This window comes from Branchiostoma belcheri, unplaced genomic scaffold, assembly GCF_001625305.1.
Source record: "Branchiostoma belcheri isolate BF01 breed outbred unplaced genomic scaffold, Haploidv18h27 scaffold121, whole genome shotgun sequence".
Lineage (NCBI taxonomy): Eukaryota > Metazoa > Chordata > Leptocardii > Amphioxiformes > Branchiostomatidae > Branchiostoma > Branchiostoma belcheri.
The window spans coordinates 91434-110128 of record NW_017802614.1 but is presented as its reverse complement, the minus strand read 5'-3'; the positions used below and the strand labels follow the sequence as shown (position 1 = coordinate 110128).

Here is an 18695-nt window from a genome sequence, read left to right as displayed (position 1 = left end):
CCTCTGATCGTACGACTCCAGTTTGATTTGTCAAAGACATTTAAAGACTAGTAGGCAGCCTCCCTGACCAACAACCAACCACAGATGACTTTACTCACAAGTCACAACTAACTCCCAACCATATGCAAGGTCTGGTTGGCTATGTGTGACAGGGGCTTTCAACAACTGTAACACATCTTTTACTTGCACCTGTATGCATATGATACCGGTACAAATGTGGTAAATCAACATTTAAATCTGCGTTGAGCAGACAAGTTTGTTGTTTGTACAACCTGATCCAGACAGAACCTGAACAATTTACTCCCTGGCCAAGGAAAAATGCCTTTCCATAATGCATGACCATAAAATATCATTAGCATGTACTATGAAGTAGCTGCTGACATTCCTCCTATACATTCTCATGGCAACCTACTATATCCTGGACAAAACTCTAGTATAGGGTGTGCAGTCAACAGTACCATAACCTTGTTACAAGGTACCCTAGATAACCATGGAAATTTGAGTCATTTTGGCATCACTGTTATGGAGAACAGTCCGTGTTATCTGAAAAAAATGTATTTAGCAACTGATATCCATGTGTGTCACTTACTTCTTGTTGTGTCTTATATATTATGAACCCAATTAAATCATCAAATAATAGTCCTAGTAGATACAAATTCATGTGTACATACTAGTATGCTAGCTAACAATATCCCTTCCAAATGAGACTTCAGGCTCTTCTAGAGCTTAGTAAAAGGTTTAAACTTTAAGAATACAACTGAGTAAGGATTAAATTTGAGATGACTCTAAATGTGAGATTAGATTCTAAACTCAGACCAACATCTTAAACTTGACCAAGTCTTTTGAAAGATATCTGGCATTTCTTTTCAAAGATCAATTCACATCTTTTCAATTTCAGAGATTATTGTGAATTTTCCATGCCTTGACAGTTGACACAGTAGGGGCTTTTCTATCGCTCACTATTCTCATTATGCCTCTCTTGGACAGTGTCCTATTCAAATAGGCAAAGGGATTAGAGGAGCATCATGTACCACCAGATATTACCATTTTGATTTTGTCTGCAACTGAGCCTTTTACTTTACTAGCCTAAGTTTTAATACCTCCTAGGATAGTGCAGGTGATTTGGCCATGGTCACCACTGAAGTAAGCTCACCATACCTCATTAAAGGTAAAGGATGATGACAATGACATTATGAATGGTTGTTTTTCTCAGCTGCAGTACATGAAAACATATGTTTATTGTAATTGTATTCTTATTGTACTCTAGTACTTAACTACTTATCCTTTTGTTTGGTTTCTAGACTACAGACAAAAGGAACAAGAATGGTGTGAAGTGATATTATAGCTCTTGATGTTCATGGCAAAGGTAGCTGGTACACTGTACAGAGAAAATTAACTGAATTTTCAGTTATGGTGGTTTTGGTCCTTTACCCCTCAGTTTTGTTTGTTTCAGATAACCAATAAACTGTCTTTAGACATACCTCACCAGCTTTGTAGTAATTGTACAGTAAAACAAGCTGTGTAAAACTAGACTGTAAGGTGTCATTCAATCATACTGGTATGGACCACTACTTTTTTTAAATGTACCGTGAGATAATGTGCTTGAGAGCCACATGGGAGTGTGATGGGACCCATAGTTTTATATCCCATATTAGAGGATGTCTCTACTCCAAGCAAGGACGTCATGAATCCCCTTGCTCCAAGCTAGGTTACTAGGTACTTGAGTGAGGAAATAGGTGTTTTTCCCAATGGTACAACATTGGGATTCACACCCAGAACCTTTAGTATTAGTCAACAACCCTAACAAGTCTACCTTGCCACCTAGACCACCTTGCCATCTGGTCTTGTTCTTGTCTTGTTTAGGTACTGCACAACACCCCTAAATTGGGGTTAAGCGTGCAGGGGAGCATCTCAGAGCACTACAAGGGAAGGGATGGATATTTTGTTCTAATCGTCCTTGACACTGAGAGTTCAAAATCTGGGTTGAAGCTTCATGCTTTTTATCAATAAACATTAGACCACATCAATTAGTATCATATACGGAAATACATTTTACAGGTAATCTCTTAAGTAGAGATGACAACAAAATAAACCGTCCGTGGTACGAAACGTGTTACCCTTTCCTCCATGTCGGACAACAGTCAAATTAACGTTATGTGTGCAACACGAGATGGTCTGTCTGGACAACATTAGACATCCATGTGTGTGGTCGTCTAGCGCGTCAATGTTCGCAGGGTGTGGACTGAAGGGCAGAGGGGGCAAGAGAGGTGACTGGAAAAGAACAATCCTGCAAACTTGAGATGATCAAGAAAGGCAGATCATTGGTACATGTAGGGGCATGCCTTAGGATAGCGTTAGATTCACCTAACAGGCGTCAAAAGCCTGTGACTCTTGTCACGTCAACTGGAACGTTTGAGAAGCGCGAACAACACAGAGCCTTTGCACGATTCGGACAAAGAAAACTGGCTAAATGCTGGGCTGAACACGTTGCCTGGATTCTGGGGGAGTGGGAAGATTCTGAGGAATTGGCAGATATCTCGATATTAAAATCTGGTGGCCGTGTTGAAAAACAGACTGTAACAACCGGCGTGCGGTGGATGCCATTCACATCTGAGTGACTACTCTCCCGTCGTGAAGGCTTGACACTTCACCACAGAAAACATACACAGTGCGGTATAAAAAGGGTTTGCTAGACAGACACAAGGATGTTGTGTGGCTTACCGTTGAAGCCATGAGGCTACTGTAGCCGCACGCACAGCACCTCGCTGAGCTGCGCCTTTGCACTTCACCACACGAAGATGGCGGACATTGTTCAAATCTGGCCCGTCCCAGCATGCACCGCGGGACCTGACCACACACAGACGTCATCACCGAGTCTCCCGGCAATCCTGCACGTGGGGGTCAGGGCAGGCATGACGACTGGGACTACTCAGCTCCCCAACCAAATGTGTGCCTGTGCTGAGCTGTGCGTCTTTTTGTGTGGAACGCGTAACCGGCAACGCTTAACGGTAAATTCAGGAATTAACTTGTTAAGGCCGACAACGTAGATTGACGCGCATCCCGAAATTATACACCACCCTAGACTCACCGGCAGTCATGACAATTTTGATATAAGTTACGTAACGCTATAGACTGCGAACACTGTCCGGACCCTTCGCGTTGTGGCTTTTGCCTGGCGTTCGAGCTACGCGATTTATTTCCAAGTATTTACCATTCTGATAAACCACGATACCCACGAAGCTGACTTCTGTAAATTTGTTTGGTGTGAATGTCAATCAGTACCAAGGAAAGGGACATCGGGTGTTGGCGTGAATGTCAGTCCACAAAACACAACTGAGGGGGAAGTGATGAAGAGAAGAGTCATACAAACTGCATGTTCAGCTGTCAACTCAGGCTTGCATGATCTGTTGCCTTTTTACACATCTCAAAAGCTGTCAACACTAACAGGTATAGTTTTTTTAAAAAACTATAACGTTACCTGTTAGTGATGACAGCTTACAACACACTGCCTTTCATATGAAATTTAGACCATTATCTCACAATAATTTGAGTTTTACAAGACCTTACAAGGCAAAATCAGCCAAGCTCCAACAAAAAGGGGATGGGACTGTATTTCTGGGACTAGGCAGCTAACAATCCTTAATTTGCATCTTTGACGTCATTAAATTAGGCATGGCTAGCCTCGCATCATGCTTTTGGTAATCATGTTCAGATGCTCCAATGCTTCTTTCCCACAGTTACCCAACACTTTTGGAGGCATGAAAATTTTCTACATGTAAAGCCAAGGAGGTTTAACTTAAGTCTTAAGGATTAATAATACGCATAGTGCTGGGGTAATCAAGGATGTTTAATACCTTTGGACATTTTTACATTGTACCACACATACATGTACTACCTTTTGAATTTATTCCTTACATGGTACAGGATATGTGTAGAACACATCATCATGACTAATTTGTAAACTAAGTTAATAAAACTGAGTACTCTGTATTCTGCCAATGAAAACAGTTTATTTGCACGGCGTCCTTGTCCACAGTTTGTAGTAGCTGAGCGCATGTGAACTCAGCCATACATGTACATCTCAATGCCTTTCTTTCAGTCTCAGATTTGACCAGGAATATGACTTCACATTTCAGCAAGAAGGTTATAGTGAAAAGTAAACATGCTGTCTCTCCAAATAAATCAGCAAAGGAGGAATAAATAATGGTTTTGGAATGGGAAGCAACATTGTTGCTGTCGTGTGACATCATATTGTGTGACATGCTCCAATGTTGTGACCTTTGAATCAAACTTTACAGTCTTGTATTATAAAACTTACGAATGGTGCTTGCAGCCCTCTGGCTTTTTAGCACATACAAATGTATTAATGAAGAAGAAGGTTGCCAGTACTGCTACATTTCTTGTTCCTCGATTCAAAGCTGTTCAACTATCTACTCCTTTGTATATTGACTTGAGGAAAAGGGACATTACAGTCACATAGATATTACTGACTAGAATGTACAATGTACATAACCAAGTACAAAGTCTTCCCTTCTTACAGTACAAAAACAAGTACCACATAGTGCAAATTCATCAGCAGTTTATGACTAAAAAAAAAGGCCAATACTGCTGTTGTTATAAAGTTGCATGTTATAGAGTCCATTCCGCGTCACCGGGTGGGTTTTTTCTCCATGTTTGCAATACTTTTGAATTATGTAGAAGAAAAGAATACCCCGGTAACAAAAGTTCTAAGTTTTTTCAAAAATTTGAAAATGAAAATTTGAATATATTTGAATTCATTTAGATAATTATGAAACATTTTGAAAGTGGCTGTACAAAGATCTCTTTATTTAGAATAAATTTGAACTACCCATGTGTTTCTTTCACTATTCGAAATATTTAGAACTATTTTAAACAAATGACCAAATGGTAGATGTGGGTTATTGCCCCATAAAAGTAGGTGCTAATCCAACTCTTCTGTCTTGTTCTGTATATTTTTAGATTTCACTGCTGGACACTGGTGGCTCTTTTGTTGTAAGGCATCAATGCCTGACGCCCAGACAGTCTACCCTGTACTTCACAGGGATGTGTGAATTACTTCCTTCCCATCCCACTGACCTATTTACAAAATGTTAGAAATAATTGTAAATAATGGTAAAAAATGGTAGAGTGCTGTTAGAAATATTTAGAAACTATTGGAAATGTCATATTCCACATCAGGAATATTTCAAACATTTAACAAAAACTAGGGAATTATTTAGAATGTTGAAAAGGTATTCAAAATATTTCCAAATTATAAAATTTCTTAGACAAACAATTACAAAGAATTCAAAACATTTCTAAATAATGACAATAACAACCCACACGGTGACGCGGAATTGACTCTACTAAGTTTTGTGTGTATGCACGTTATACAGCAACAATAAAGAGGAAAGTAAGATTTTACAACAATACCAGGATCAGCAGGCAGGGTACTGGAAACTTTCAATGTTTCACTTAATCTTTGGACATTGTCCAGCAAAAAGAGTAAACACTGTACATATATGATACATCTGGCCTTTGTAGCATATCATTTTTAAGGATCATGATGGCACAGACAATTCTATATTCATAATAATAATTACATATCATCGATACAGTATTCTGCAGTAATAACATTTGCAAATATGTAAATCTTCAACAATCAAGACATTGGGACACAGCATTCATGACGAGTCGTCACTTTCTCCAGTACTGTAAGAAAGAACACAAACATTATCAGTCTTCCCATCTGGCAATATTGAGATATATCATATATTATTGTAGCCATTTACCAAACATGATCTATTACATAATGTATTTACAATTAAAAAGCATAAATCACTGCTACCAGTATCATTATGAAATAAGTGTTATGAATGATTGATTGCTTAAAAAATTGCTTCAGGTTCCTAAATTCTTACTAACATACGCTTAATTCGTACTAACATACCTGTGCAAACTTGTGAAACTGTTCTACCACCACAGCAAACAGGGCTCCAACACTCTCATCTATCAGGGTCTGCATGTAGTGGACTGCTTCCTCATCATTCAGGTCCAGCCTGAACTTGTCCTGTACCTAAAGGCAACACAGCAAGGGTGAAGATAGAGTCATCGCCTTCAAGTTAGAACACAAAGACATCCACAAGGAACATGATGAAGTGGAAAGGAAGTCCTTACTTTTTTTACTGTCTTGTCCGGCTCCAGGGCAATGTCAGGCACATTAGCATCCACCATGAGAGAGAATAAGTTCAGGATCAGGTTGGCAGATCTATTGGGGAACAAACTGTCTGTCATCCTTTGACATCCTTATCATCATAATACACAAAATGTTATTCACTGCTAGCTGCACTATACAAATTGCTAACCATACTTGGCACGCTTGTTCATCCTGATTAAAAATCAAAGTAAATCATTGAATAACATGCATGAATACCCTGTACATCCCCACCTTCTGAGATGAAGGAAAGCCGTGTAACACAGCCTCCTAAACTCCTGATACTGGTCACTGCTCTGTCCACCCATGGCTTCCACCATCTCCTTACACAGCTTCATGGGAGGAGGCAAAGGTTTGGGGTCTCGTCCCAGGATGTAGCCAAAGTCCACATGGAGAAGTTTTCCTACCCAAAAACAATAACCATCAGTACATACCATCCTTCCACTTACATACATGTAGTTTACATGAAATCATATATGCATTGCATTGTCTTATTCATCAATGCATCAACTTTGGAACAGTCTTCCAAGGGAGATCGCTAAGATCAGGGACAGACAAAGATTCAAACGTGAAGTTAATTCTTTCCTCAGCGCAAAACTCTGACAGCGTTCTGTCTAGGCAGTTCTGCTGCTAATGCTGAGTGAGAGCTGACATAGATTTAAAAAAATAAGAAAAAAAATGCTGGCACACATGGCTTTTTTTATTGATGCAAAATATGTTATGAAAGTGTGGACATGCCAGAAACAGTACATTTGTTTTGATACACATATACAGTCTTACCACTCTTGGACAGAAGCAGGTTGTCCAGATGTCTGTCTCCTACACCCAGTAGATAGGTGATCACACAGTAGCCAGCTGCACAATAACAAGGAGGGGATAACTGTTATGTTTCAATAAAAAGAAATTTACAAAAAAAACTTTTGCGAACAAAATACTTGTGCCCAATTATGGCTATCACTTCACTACACAAATTGCCACACTGGGAAATATACTTTACCACAGCTCTTGACATATGTGTCCATGACCTCCTGACTTATCCCATAAGGGCCTTTTTCACTTGGACTGTGTTTGCGAAGGTAGTTCAAAATGGTGCCTTCACTCGCAAGAATCTCTGCCACAGGTATGGCATCCACAAGCTGCACAAAACCTGCAGAACAGAGAAGGTGGTAGCAACAACATTTACACAGAATCTTTGTGGAAGATCACATGGCATAATGACAAAAGCACAAGGTTGCTCAGCATCACATCTATATAGCAAAATGACAACTCTTATCAGAAGAAAACTCTACATTTGAGTGACATCTAAAAAAAATTCGAACTCAGCAGTATTGAACCCATTCTGCATAATCAAGAAGTGAAATACGAAACACAAGTATATGATAACACTGCACTGATCAACTACCAAATCATTGACTTGTTGTAACAACACTCTAGTCCATACATGTAGAACTGACCATGTTTGCTAGCTGTTGCCAAGGTCTTGTATGGACTGAGTTTTAGATCCAGGTTCTCCTTTCTCAACAGCTTATCCATCAGGGTGATGATCTGCAGGATTAGCTGGTCCTGCCGTAGGTCATCTCCGTACTTGAACATGGCTACGTACTCCTTGCTCTGGGTGGTGACGAAGGTCAACTTGCTTGGCATAAGGGCACTCTTGAACAGTGTTGCCTTTTCCACCACGATGCCCTTGATTTGAACTTCAGGGTCCAGAGGCATGGGAATGGGGTCAAATGTCGTAAAGTTGATCTTGTTCACCTCAGGGTCAGCTAAAAGAGCCTGAAGTTTTTCTACCTACAAATCAATGTTGTAAAAAATAGTTAGAGTTTTGCTGAACACTGATCATTCTCCAAAAAATAAACAGGACTGAAATCACCAAATAACCAAATACTGATAGTCAAATATTCAGCACTTGAAAGTAAATGGACTTTCCCAAAAATTTGACAAGAATTTTATCAATGACAACTATATATATATATATATAAATGATTGGTCTTCCAATGTGACATGATACTAGTTTTACTTCAAAGGTATCACTTTGCACTGCCTTGTCTCTTGTCAGAAGGCTGCAAAACCTACAAGGAACTACAATCTCACTCACTACACTACGGGTGGCCAGAAATACAATTTTAATATTGATTTCACATCTAAGTCGGTTTGTTGAGGGGGATACCAAATCTACAACATACCTTTTTCTTCCTGTTTCCCCCCTCCCTCTGCACCACCTTTATCAACATGACCAGTCGGTCCACAAATGTCTGCTGGGCTGCCAGCAGGGAGCGTCTTTTTCTACACTCTCCTCCTCCCTGCAGAAAATGTTACAAAATCACATTTTACTTATCAGATGTGTTGCTACTCACCTCAAGTAAAGTGGTTCAAGAGAAAGGTGATGTATAAATCTAGAAAGTACCAAACGTACATTTTGCACATTTAATAAAGCACCATCTGTGTATAATACAATGGGTATAGGTTGGACCTTGAGCAGAGCCTGGCTGAATCGTTTCATGACATTGATGTACATCTCTGTGACTTTCTGGTCTCTGTTGACATTGTCCTGATCCTCGCATTCCACAAACAAGTACCTGCAAATACAGAACAACCATCAGATAAGTCACAGACGTAGCTTAACATTCTTTGTAAGCTTTGTATCGTTTTGCAATACTTTTTTTTGCAACATACGACATATACTTGATCGTTTTGTATGATTTACAGTATGGACGAAAACTTTTTTGGGGAAATGGATGAAACTTCATGCGCGCACGGATGTCATCCATATAATCATATCAACATGGCCTAACCTCAATCCTAACCCTAACAGGAGGAGTTAAGGTTAGAGGAGAAATGTCCTGATACTGACTGAAGTTCTGTTGCTTTCATAAGTAGGATTTGTCATTATCTGGACTCATAAAAACAGAGCATTTTCATAATAAACATGTAAAGGTGCTGCTGTGAGCAGCTCCTAAAAAGTGTCTTACAATTTACAAGTAGACAAGACAACACCAATACAATTTGCACTCACCAATACAAGTAGTTGGCTAATATGGCATTTTTACAGGCCCGCTGAATCAGGAATGTTGCAAGATCACACTGAAATCATAGCAAAAACAGTCTGAATAAAAATTCTGTTTTCTAAACCAGTTACTAAGTTCTTTCCAAAGCAATAATAAGCACATGGATATGATTTCTATTATATAACAACTAAGTCTACAGGTGGATATTTATGTGTGGTAAAAATTAAAACCATGAAGAATTAATATATATATTAAGACATAGAAAATTATTTCATGAGTTCTATCATCATAATATTGGCTATGGTGAGAATCAAGGACTGCAGCAGTCAGACACATATAACTTGTTATAAGAAAGTTTGACCTCAAAAGGACATTCAGAGACTGACCTCATCATGTGTGACAGGAACTGATTCTTCAGGTTTTGTGGATGGAATGTCACTCTGAAGTGGATGGAAGCCGTCTTGAGAAATCACATTCACTGTCCCACTGACCATACTGCATAGAGGAAGAATCCTCAGATGAGGCATTTAGGGATGTATTCTACAACCCTAATATCATTAGAGTTGGCTTTTTCTAACACAGTGGCAAACTGTTGTATGAGATGATGGATTAAACGGCTTGTATCAAATTTTGATTAGCTTATGGCGTGTATCAAACTTTGTTCTGTAAGTCAACCTGACCCCAAATTCTATCATGTTGGTTTACTAAGCAGCTTCCATTGATTGATTGATTGAGTCAATAATTCCCATCTCTGTGTACTTATGGAAAATGTTCTAACACAACATTGAAGGAATTATATAACAGGTACATCTATGTGTTGGAAGCTGAGTAAAGGAACAGTGTTTCCATAGCTTAGAGCTTGTAGCTTGACCTACCTGTCAGCATGTGAGCCATCACTGGATGAGACTGTGTCATGTCTGGTTTTGTCAGTGTCTAGTCCTCGCTTAATCTCATTGAAGTCTTCGTATTTCAGGGCTTGCACCAATTGTAGAAGATACAGCAACAGATCCTAACAATAGTACATAATCATATAACATATTGGTATAAATATGGCATATTACACACAAGAAAGATTTTAGCTTATTAAAAGGACAAAAAAGACGAAATATACAAAACACAAAAAGAATTGCTTTTGTTTTGAAATTTGTTGAGCGATCTATCAAATATTTGGTTGCTAAGAAGTTGCAGGCTTTTTTGGAGTGGGTGTGTAAGGAAACTTGCTGTTGTTCCATACACCACAAGGCTTGAGATAAGAATGTACAAACCTCATCCTCAGCCTGCTGCAGCCTGGAGACGGCATATCTCCTGACCATCAGGTTACCAAACTGTGGGGACAGCAGTTCCAGGGCATCATCTACATCAATAGGCTGCCATTTGTACAGCAGCTCCAGAGCCTGCTTTGCTTCCTGTGGCAGGGTCCAGTTTACACACTTCAAGAACTTTGTCAGGGCCTGAAAGGATGGCAAACATAAATCTCACTTAGTCTCGGCTGCAAAAAGTAAGATGTCACACTCAATGCTACTTAGTTTTCAGTTGTCCTTCATATGGTGTGGAGCATGTTGGCATGATTTTGACAAATTAAAACACCTACAACAGGAACATTTTTCTATTGAAATGAAGTTGTCCAAATGAGATCTCAAAACTACATGTATGTCATACATTCTTATAAGGTTTCGTACATCAAGGAGTTGGGACCAACCTTTTTCTGGTTGGTCAGATAGAACCTGAACTTCCAGACAAGGTCCTGTTCCTCTAAGGACATGGCCTTGGTTGGTGGATACCCCAGTATCAGCTGCAACAGAAGACATCCAGATTGTATAAAAAAGACAAACCCCTGACAAAGAATTGATGTGAATAAAACTTCAAAAGCTGATCACTTTCCACTTTGACTTTGTCATAAGCTTCTATTTAAATCATAACTTTCATAGCCTACAAGTGTTCTTAACTAATTGCTAAGATTATTCAATACAATGATTCCCTTGAATAAATACAAGAATATCTAAACAAAACATTTCCAGCAATTAGGATTCATTAGATTCTCTCTATAAGTAATGCATAATTTCTGTTTTTCACCCTGAACACCTACATTGAGTTGATCTCTGGTGGCAGCATTTGGCTTGAGATCCTTGTCTGACAGACCACTGCGCACACTGCGGGCCAGTTTGTGGTGCTTACTCTCCACCAAGTTCTCCTGTAGGGATATCATCATGTTGCATGGAGGGTACAATGATTTGTCTCAAAAACAATATATAGCTAAAACAGAAACTTGCTTGCATGCATTGTGACCACTGTATTACAATAATTTACATTGCCTAACCATATACATGTACAATAGCATGATCATAACAAATGAGGTGTAATCTTAAAGAAAAATACACATGATTTCCAAAAATATAACACAAAAATAGCCCTGGTCTGCACCCATGAATGGACAATCACAACAAACAAAATTTCATTGTGAAGAGAAATAAACAAGTTTTTAAATAAACACACACAAGAGTATTATGCAATTAATTGGATATTTACAGGGACAATATGAAGAACAGAAATAGAGTTTCTAAACTTTTTGTGCTCAGTTTAGACCAACCTACCATCAGCATTTCTGGGTCGGGGACGGTTACTATTTCTGCTTGAGTTCTGACCTGCAATGTGTCATCAGCACCCTGTTCAAAAGAAGATCAAAATTCATCAACATGTCATGCTACATAACATGGTCTGGGCAACCAAAAATTTAATAGATCACTAAGGCCACACCAATTTAATTTGTTGCTTCTCGAATTTTTTCAGAAAAAATATGAAGCGACAGGGTGAAAAAAATAAAAATAAAAACAGGTCTAGGCATCCTATTATAGCCCCAAATACAATGATTGGAGCCATGAAGTGAACACAAAAGGCTGGTTAATATTTAAACAACAAATTTTGAACTTTCAATCAAACCACTGCATTGATAGATGGAAAACCTGCAACAACTAAGAAGAAAAGGACTTTCCTCAACTGTTGGGAGCAAAATATGAGCATTTTGTTTAGTTGATTCAGAATCAACCAGAATTTTTTTTTTGCAAATCAGAAAAAAATGAAGAGGCAAAACTGAGAACTGGTGTGGCCTCAACAAAGTCCAAACATACAGGTAAAGGCTTCTACAGTATTGTTTTAACAGTATTATATCAGTAATCTATCATCTAATGAACTGCAGAAGGCTAAAGTCCAAGCACATATGAGTGTAAAAACCTATGAATGATTTGGAATCATTGTTCCAATGTTATATGTGTGTTAGAGTGTGTATATATACATGTAGTGTACATACCTTTTCAAACAAGACAATGGAGTATTCTACACCATCAAAATGGACCAGTGGAAACTCCACCATCAAGTACATGGAGTTGGACTCCCTTTTCTCTTTCTGGGACACAAATAAACAATACACAAAATGTCAGGGGGTCAGTTCAAAGTCTCCAGTTTATTGTTTTAAAATAGCACCAGTTTTGTTTGTTCTGTAGTCTCATCAAACTATGCTACTGTGATTGTATGAACAATGGCAGGCAAATTTAGGCCACTACTGGCATTGTGCAATCCTAATGCTGCAGACCATAAGTTGTGCAGCTTGGATGCAAGTAAATATCACTATAATACTTTTTACAAACAAATGCAGGCGGTGTTTTAGACCCTGAATGTTGAGGTTGACATCTTAATGCTCATAGATGAAGGTGGGTTTGGAAGGGCACATGTACACAGTACATGCCATGGAGTAACACTTATGAATGTGTCAACACATTGCTGCATCTGATATTGAGGAAATAAAATATTATAAATACCCAGGATAGCCCCAGAACAGGAGAAATGTACAAGTCAAGGAAAGCAGCACTTCTTACTTACCTCGTTTATCATCTCTATCTCCCTGAAGGTAAGCCTGTCCAGCCAGTCTACTTTCACCATGTGTCCTTTCCTGTGCTTCTTGGTTAGCTACAACAAAACATGAACATCACTAAAATTGAAGTGATAAAGCCGTTGAATCTTTTCAACCTGGATAAATTGAAATTTTAATACGTAAACATTTCAGGTACCCATCAGTACAAATGTGTTCATTTGTACGGAAGGTACCTGAAATGTTTACGTATTAAAATTTCAATTTATCCAGTTTGAAAAGATTCAACGGCTTTATCACTTTATCTTTATCCTGGATGATTGACCTTCACCAACGTATCACTAAAATTGTTTTGATTGTTTATTCATACAATTATGTACCATGTAATTATGTATTATGTATAATATAATTGATAGAGGTATGTGTAATTAAGTGAGGTGGATTAATGTGACATTATAGTGATTGAGCCAAAAATCATTGATATACAATGCTAACACCAGGCACATTTTGTATTTATTTAGAAAAAAACATATTCCATGTTTTATAGATCTTTATAAACAAGACAGGGAATGTCATAAGCTTTGTGATATTTAATCCACTGCTGACTCACTCACATTGCCTATCTTCATCACTGAGTGATGCCAAAGCAGTTGGATTATATAGGATAATGATGTATTTGCAGATGCAAAATGTACCACCCATACCTTTCCTAGTCTTGTCATCTGGTCATCATTGTTGCTGATCTTGCCTGGTGTCTTACTGGGCTCACCACCATCTGACTCCTGGTCAGGCCACACCCGCAGGTCATGCATGCCTTGTCGGAACATCCTGCGCCACACCCAGAGAATAAGGGAAAGAAAACTTGCTGGTATATGTGGTCAAGGTCTGGTTGTCCACATGGTAAATTTGGGCTTTTCTACCATGTAGGTCACAGGAAACAGTAAGCCCTTTCTGCTAATGAAGCACATTAAGAACTACGAAAAAAAATGTTGTATTTCCGGGTCAGTAGGTAGGGATTATCTTCTTTTTTCTTTCTAAATCTTTTTTAGACTTTGGAAATCTCTAGTGATCCAACTTATAATTGTACACAGTTAACAAAGTAAAACTTGCATGACTACACCTATATTTTCAATGCCAATGTTAGAAAACCAATTGTACAACATCATCACTCAGGTGTCAGATTATGGAGCTAGAAAGAGTAAGGTGCTTACCCATGTTTACCAAACAAGGTGACAGTGGTGCCTCCTACTGCTAAAGCTTTCCTTGGTCCGTAGATTTCCCACACAGTGAAGGTAACCTGAGCATTCCTGGACAGATCACTGTACTTGAGTGGCAAAGTTATCCACTCATTCCAGCTGGATTGGATGAGAAACAATAAAAAGTTTAGATGCAAAATAGTGTGGACCAGGGACGTTATATTTCATATTATATATATGATATAATATATACATTACTTTACATCGTTTATCTCATTGTTTACCTGATATATGCACGAAGTAGATTTTTAATGCACATAAGATTTTATTGCAGATGTGTATCAAGGCTTTTACAACACCTTTTATGTGAAGCCTGTAAGAAATACTTAATTCAGCCTTGCTCTGGCTGTGATGTATTTTACGACACAAACCATTCATCATCATCATCAGATGTCCTTTGTGTGGTCAAGACTCAAAATGCAGAATCTAGACTCAGGCTCTTGGTGCCCTAGTAGGAATGCATGTTGTGCCCTTGGGAATGGCACACAAATTGCCTTATTCTACTCAGGTGAACATGAGTACAAAGCGTTCCTCCTGGAGGCGACGTAAAGCTGGAGGTCCCATGTTTGAGGAGGGCCACACCTCGACCATGTTATTAAATGTTAAAAAAAACACTGCACTGGTAAGAAGTGTGAGTGAATCAATCCGATGTCTTATGCAGCTTACTGTTAGACATTAATTTTAAGGGCCCTTAATTACGCCTGCTCAGGCTTTTATTTTGACTAACAAGTTATAAATATACAAACAAACAATTTAAATCAAGATGATAATGATGGTACTCACTTCCACCTGGTACTGAATGGTTTGTAGCTGGTTTGAACTGGAAGAGCGAGTGGTTTTCCGTTGGCGAAGACTTGGCAGGTGATATACAGGTCTGAGCAGGTCTCCTGGTACTGACCAGAATATCTCAGCATGGGATCGTCCACCAAAGCTTTGTAACTTTTCCGCTCTCGCTTCCCTTCCAACGTCCCTCTGTTTATAGGCAGTGCACGAACACAGTGAGTTTCGTCATTGGTGTTTTATTGTGTGGCATTGTTGTGTGAATAGCAGTTTATGCCAAATTATCATGACATCCCCGACTAGTATATACTAGTTGACCTAAATAAAACCCAGCTGACCCTAGCTGTATAGCAGTGTAAATATGGAATATAGCGAAAAGTGACATAAGTGCAATCTACACAATATAGTCTAGACATCCTCAAGAATGTTGGGAAATAACTACTTACATCTTCAGCTGTATATTAACGTCCAAATCACAGCTGTAAACGTAGTTTATCCTATCTGTTGCTGATGAATAGTCGGCCATGTTGGAATCTACCAATATTCCAATAAGATGAGGGGTGTGCATATTGTAATCTGCAGTACCAAAATCAATCGATAGGAGTAGCAGCCGAGTTGGCTTCATTGCCTTCGTCAGAAGCACAGGTCTATGGAATCACTTGGCCTTAGTGTGGGTGACTGCGGATTTAACAGAATAACTGTTAAAGGCATGGTTAGACGTTCATGATTTTTGACAGGCACGTTACCGTCGTTGAGACGGAAGTCAAGTGCAAGTATGGGCTTCATACGTCACTGCAGTGGACCTTTTGTGTTTGTCGCATGTTAGCAGTAAATAGATGTTCATGATTTTTGGTAGGCAAGCTACCATTGTAGAGGCCAAGGTCAGGTTCGAAAACGGGCCTCGTGGGGGGTCCCTACGTTGCTGCAGTGGACCTTTGGTGTTAGATATATAAGATCTTCATCCACCAACCTCTGCTTGGATTCAACTGGGGGACAGCTGGTCTCCCCATCTGGGATCAGTTGCTTACAATTGAGGGGCTGTCCTATAACTAGCCTCTACCAGGCTTGGGGAGGCGACTGGAAAGAGTGAAATCGGCCAAATAGAGAGATAAGCATGCCAAGGGAGTTTGTCCGTTGAGAGAACATTTCACTGCACCCCAATAATAATAAATTATGCAAATTAGTCCCTTATTTGAATAAATTATGTCAATTGCTGTGCACCCCTACTAAACTTCCAGATATGGCGAGTAATAAATTCCCAGCAGTTCACCACTATAAAATTGTAGCAATTTCCCATTAATTATACAAATTAGGACTTCATTTACATAATCAATATCTGCCAATGTTATGTTAGTATTCCAAACTCCATGTGAAGGTGTGCTGTCAGCTCCCACATCGGTTTTCCCGATTTTTGCAGGGGGGGGGGCTTTAATGTACGCACCCCGACCTTGTGACGGAGATTCCCCAGAATATGAAAGGCTAGGTGACAGATTCAGTAGGATGAATACTGTATTAGGTATGAACATGTAGGTAGAAAAGAGATGGTATGAAGTAGTATACATGTACATTAGGGTGATATCCAGTAGGATAATATATACAATGGGGCATGTGCATAATGTGTCAAAGAGGTATGATTGAACCGCCTTGAATGTGTTCAGAACATCTACTTTGAGGATTCTCTCTTCCTCCCGCTCACATATAAACACACACAATAACAGGATAATGCTTTATTCCAAGCTGTATCAAATATAAAATTACATCCAATGTCACAGAATTATTGCATCAAAATCTCTCCATTGCTCAAGTGCTCAGCTTCATCATAAACAATTAACGATAATGTAAAGCCCAAAACGTATCATGACTAAAGTCTTCCACACTGTCATGTAAAGGACAACACTGTTGCCTCTTGCATACAATAAAATGGGCAATTTAAGGGGGTAAACTCCACGCTATCTCTGTCGTGTTTTCCTTATTTGCATCAAAATGTTTCGTTGATTACAAAACAATTAAGAGTGATAGAAACATCTACATTACCTTTGCATAAAAACCCTTATTTCCTACTACTAATACTAGATTATGTTAAAAGGCATATATTTTCCATTTTCAATATGAACAACATTTTTTTCCTACTCTTGGAATCCCTTGGCCTGATTGACAATATTTTGCACTATCATGCTGCACGTGCGTGTCCTGATATATGCAGAGATTCAGGCCACATTCAGATCTAGGCTTTTCAGTCCAAAAATGCACCAATACCTAAAATTATGCTGTTATAGATGTGCTGTTCATCATAAAAATCACTTCCAACTTACTGCAGCAGTCATCAGATTTCTCTGAAGAAATTCTTCCCTGCCTGGCTGTATCATTACCGAGCATTTTCATCAATTGTGTAAATGTAAACATAAAATCAACTTTAGAACTACTGTTGAATCATATGTGACAATACAAGTCTCTCTTTAGCATATAGCACTTGAACAGAGAAAATGGCAGGGGTTCAGGTATGGCCTGTTTGTTCCTTTCAAGGGTTGACTTCTGACCCTGGCTTGCACTTGGTCAGGGCATGCTGCACAGCCTTATGGGAATGGTCCCAAGGCATGATGGTCATGTACTCATCCAGAATGAGTGTGTGGTGTTTTCTGGTTTCTGCAGCCACCGGTGCTCTGTCACCCATCACCAACACCTGGGAATCTGGAGGAAAGACAGAGCTTTGTTAAAACCTGTTCATGTTAAGATTCACAGTACTACATGTATATATCTGGCATTATGATCAGCTGTGTCAAAATAAAACCTGGTATCATAGTTCAAACTTATCATGCAGCAGCACACAACATGTGCACTGGACAAAGCCATTTTCTGATCGACTTTGTGTTGTTCCCCTACGTGACACCCACCGACTTCAAGTTCCGAACACTGGCAGTCCGCGCCCATGTCGATGTAGACGGTGTGGTGGGGTGCAGTGCTGTTCACATCCTTCAGGTCCTCTGCAATGCGTGCCTCATGTCCATCTCTCCCTCTGTTGGTCTTCATTCTGTAGGCTGCAGAAAACAAGAAGGAAAATTTGTGAGGGATGTATTCCAGGCAAATTGAAGTGGGATAAAATGCTAACAATGGGCCGTTGATATTGATTGACTCTCTTACTTTGTCAAAGATATTCTCTCTTACTACATCAGTTTAACTTGCCAGAATTATTGATTGCTCACCGTATGTTGAGCCGCAGAAGACCTTGCTGAAATCCTCCTTCTTGAGAAGACAAGTGGAACAGCCTTGGCGCTCGGCTGGTACGCTATCAGGGAACACTGGTACAAATAAACACAATCAAGAACTTTCTTCATGAAAGTGGTGTCTGTGCTGAGGACAGCAGGGCTTCATCTTTCGACTAATTCACACACAGAACAGACATCACCACAAGAGATCAGAGATTTCAGACTTTCCCCTGCTGGCTACTGGCCAGATTTAAAGACATTTCTCATTCTTCACCCACCCACCTACTCTAGATCTGGACAGATAGACAAACCCACATTCTCAGCCACCCAAAACAATACTTCCTGGTCAAGAGATGACTACTTACATGTTTC

The 18695-nt window shown here is 39.3% G+C and overlaps 3 protein-coding genes across 3 annotated transcripts in view; all 3 read right to left on the bottom strand.

Moving 5' to 3' along the window:
• The window catches only part of LOC109463051 (protein AF-9-like), a 13078-nt gene extending 10224 nt beyond the window's left edge, over positions 1–2854 (bottom strand). The window contains exon 1 of the mRNA XM_019759756.1: positions 2722–2854. Coding sequence (XP_019615315.1) covers positions 2722–2835 — 114 coding nt within the window. The 5' untranslated portion in view covers positions 2836–2854. The remainder of the gene's footprint in view (positions 1–2721) is intronic.
• Positions 2855–5367: 2513 nt separating this feature from the next.
• Positions 5368–15661, bottom strand: LOC109463078 (phosphatidylinositol 3-kinase catalytic subunit type 3-like). The gene is made up of 22 exons (XM_019759788.1): positions 15567–15661; positions 15124–15312; positions 14296–14439; positions 13789–13912; positions 13096–13182; positions 12527–12622; positions 11814–11885; positions 11309–11413; positions 10922–11014; positions 10488–10673; positions 10098–10231; positions 9609–9717; positions 9231–9298; positions 8688–8793; positions 8401–8517; positions 7669–8005; positions 7212–7361; positions 6995–7069; positions 6449–6617; positions 6178–6268; positions 5951–6076; positions 5368–5712 (listed from the first exon to the last, which is right to left on the bottom strand). Exons 1-22 carry the CDS (start codon positions 15644–15646, stop codon positions 5698–5700), a joined length of 2673 nt encoding a protein of 890 aa, XP_019615347.1. The 5' UTR covers positions 15647–15661; the 3' UTR covers positions 5368–5697.
• Positions 15662–16832: 1171 nt separating this feature from the next.
• The window catches only part of LOC109462996 (murinoglobulin-2-like), a 34738-nt gene continuing 32875 nt past the window's right edge, over positions 16833–18695 (bottom strand). Inside the window, exon 34 of the mRNA XM_019759645.1 lies at positions 16833–17672. Coding sequence (XP_019615204.1) covers positions 17639–17672 — 34 coding nt within the window. The 3' untranslated portion in view covers positions 16833–17638. The remainder of the gene's footprint in view (positions 17673–18695) is intronic.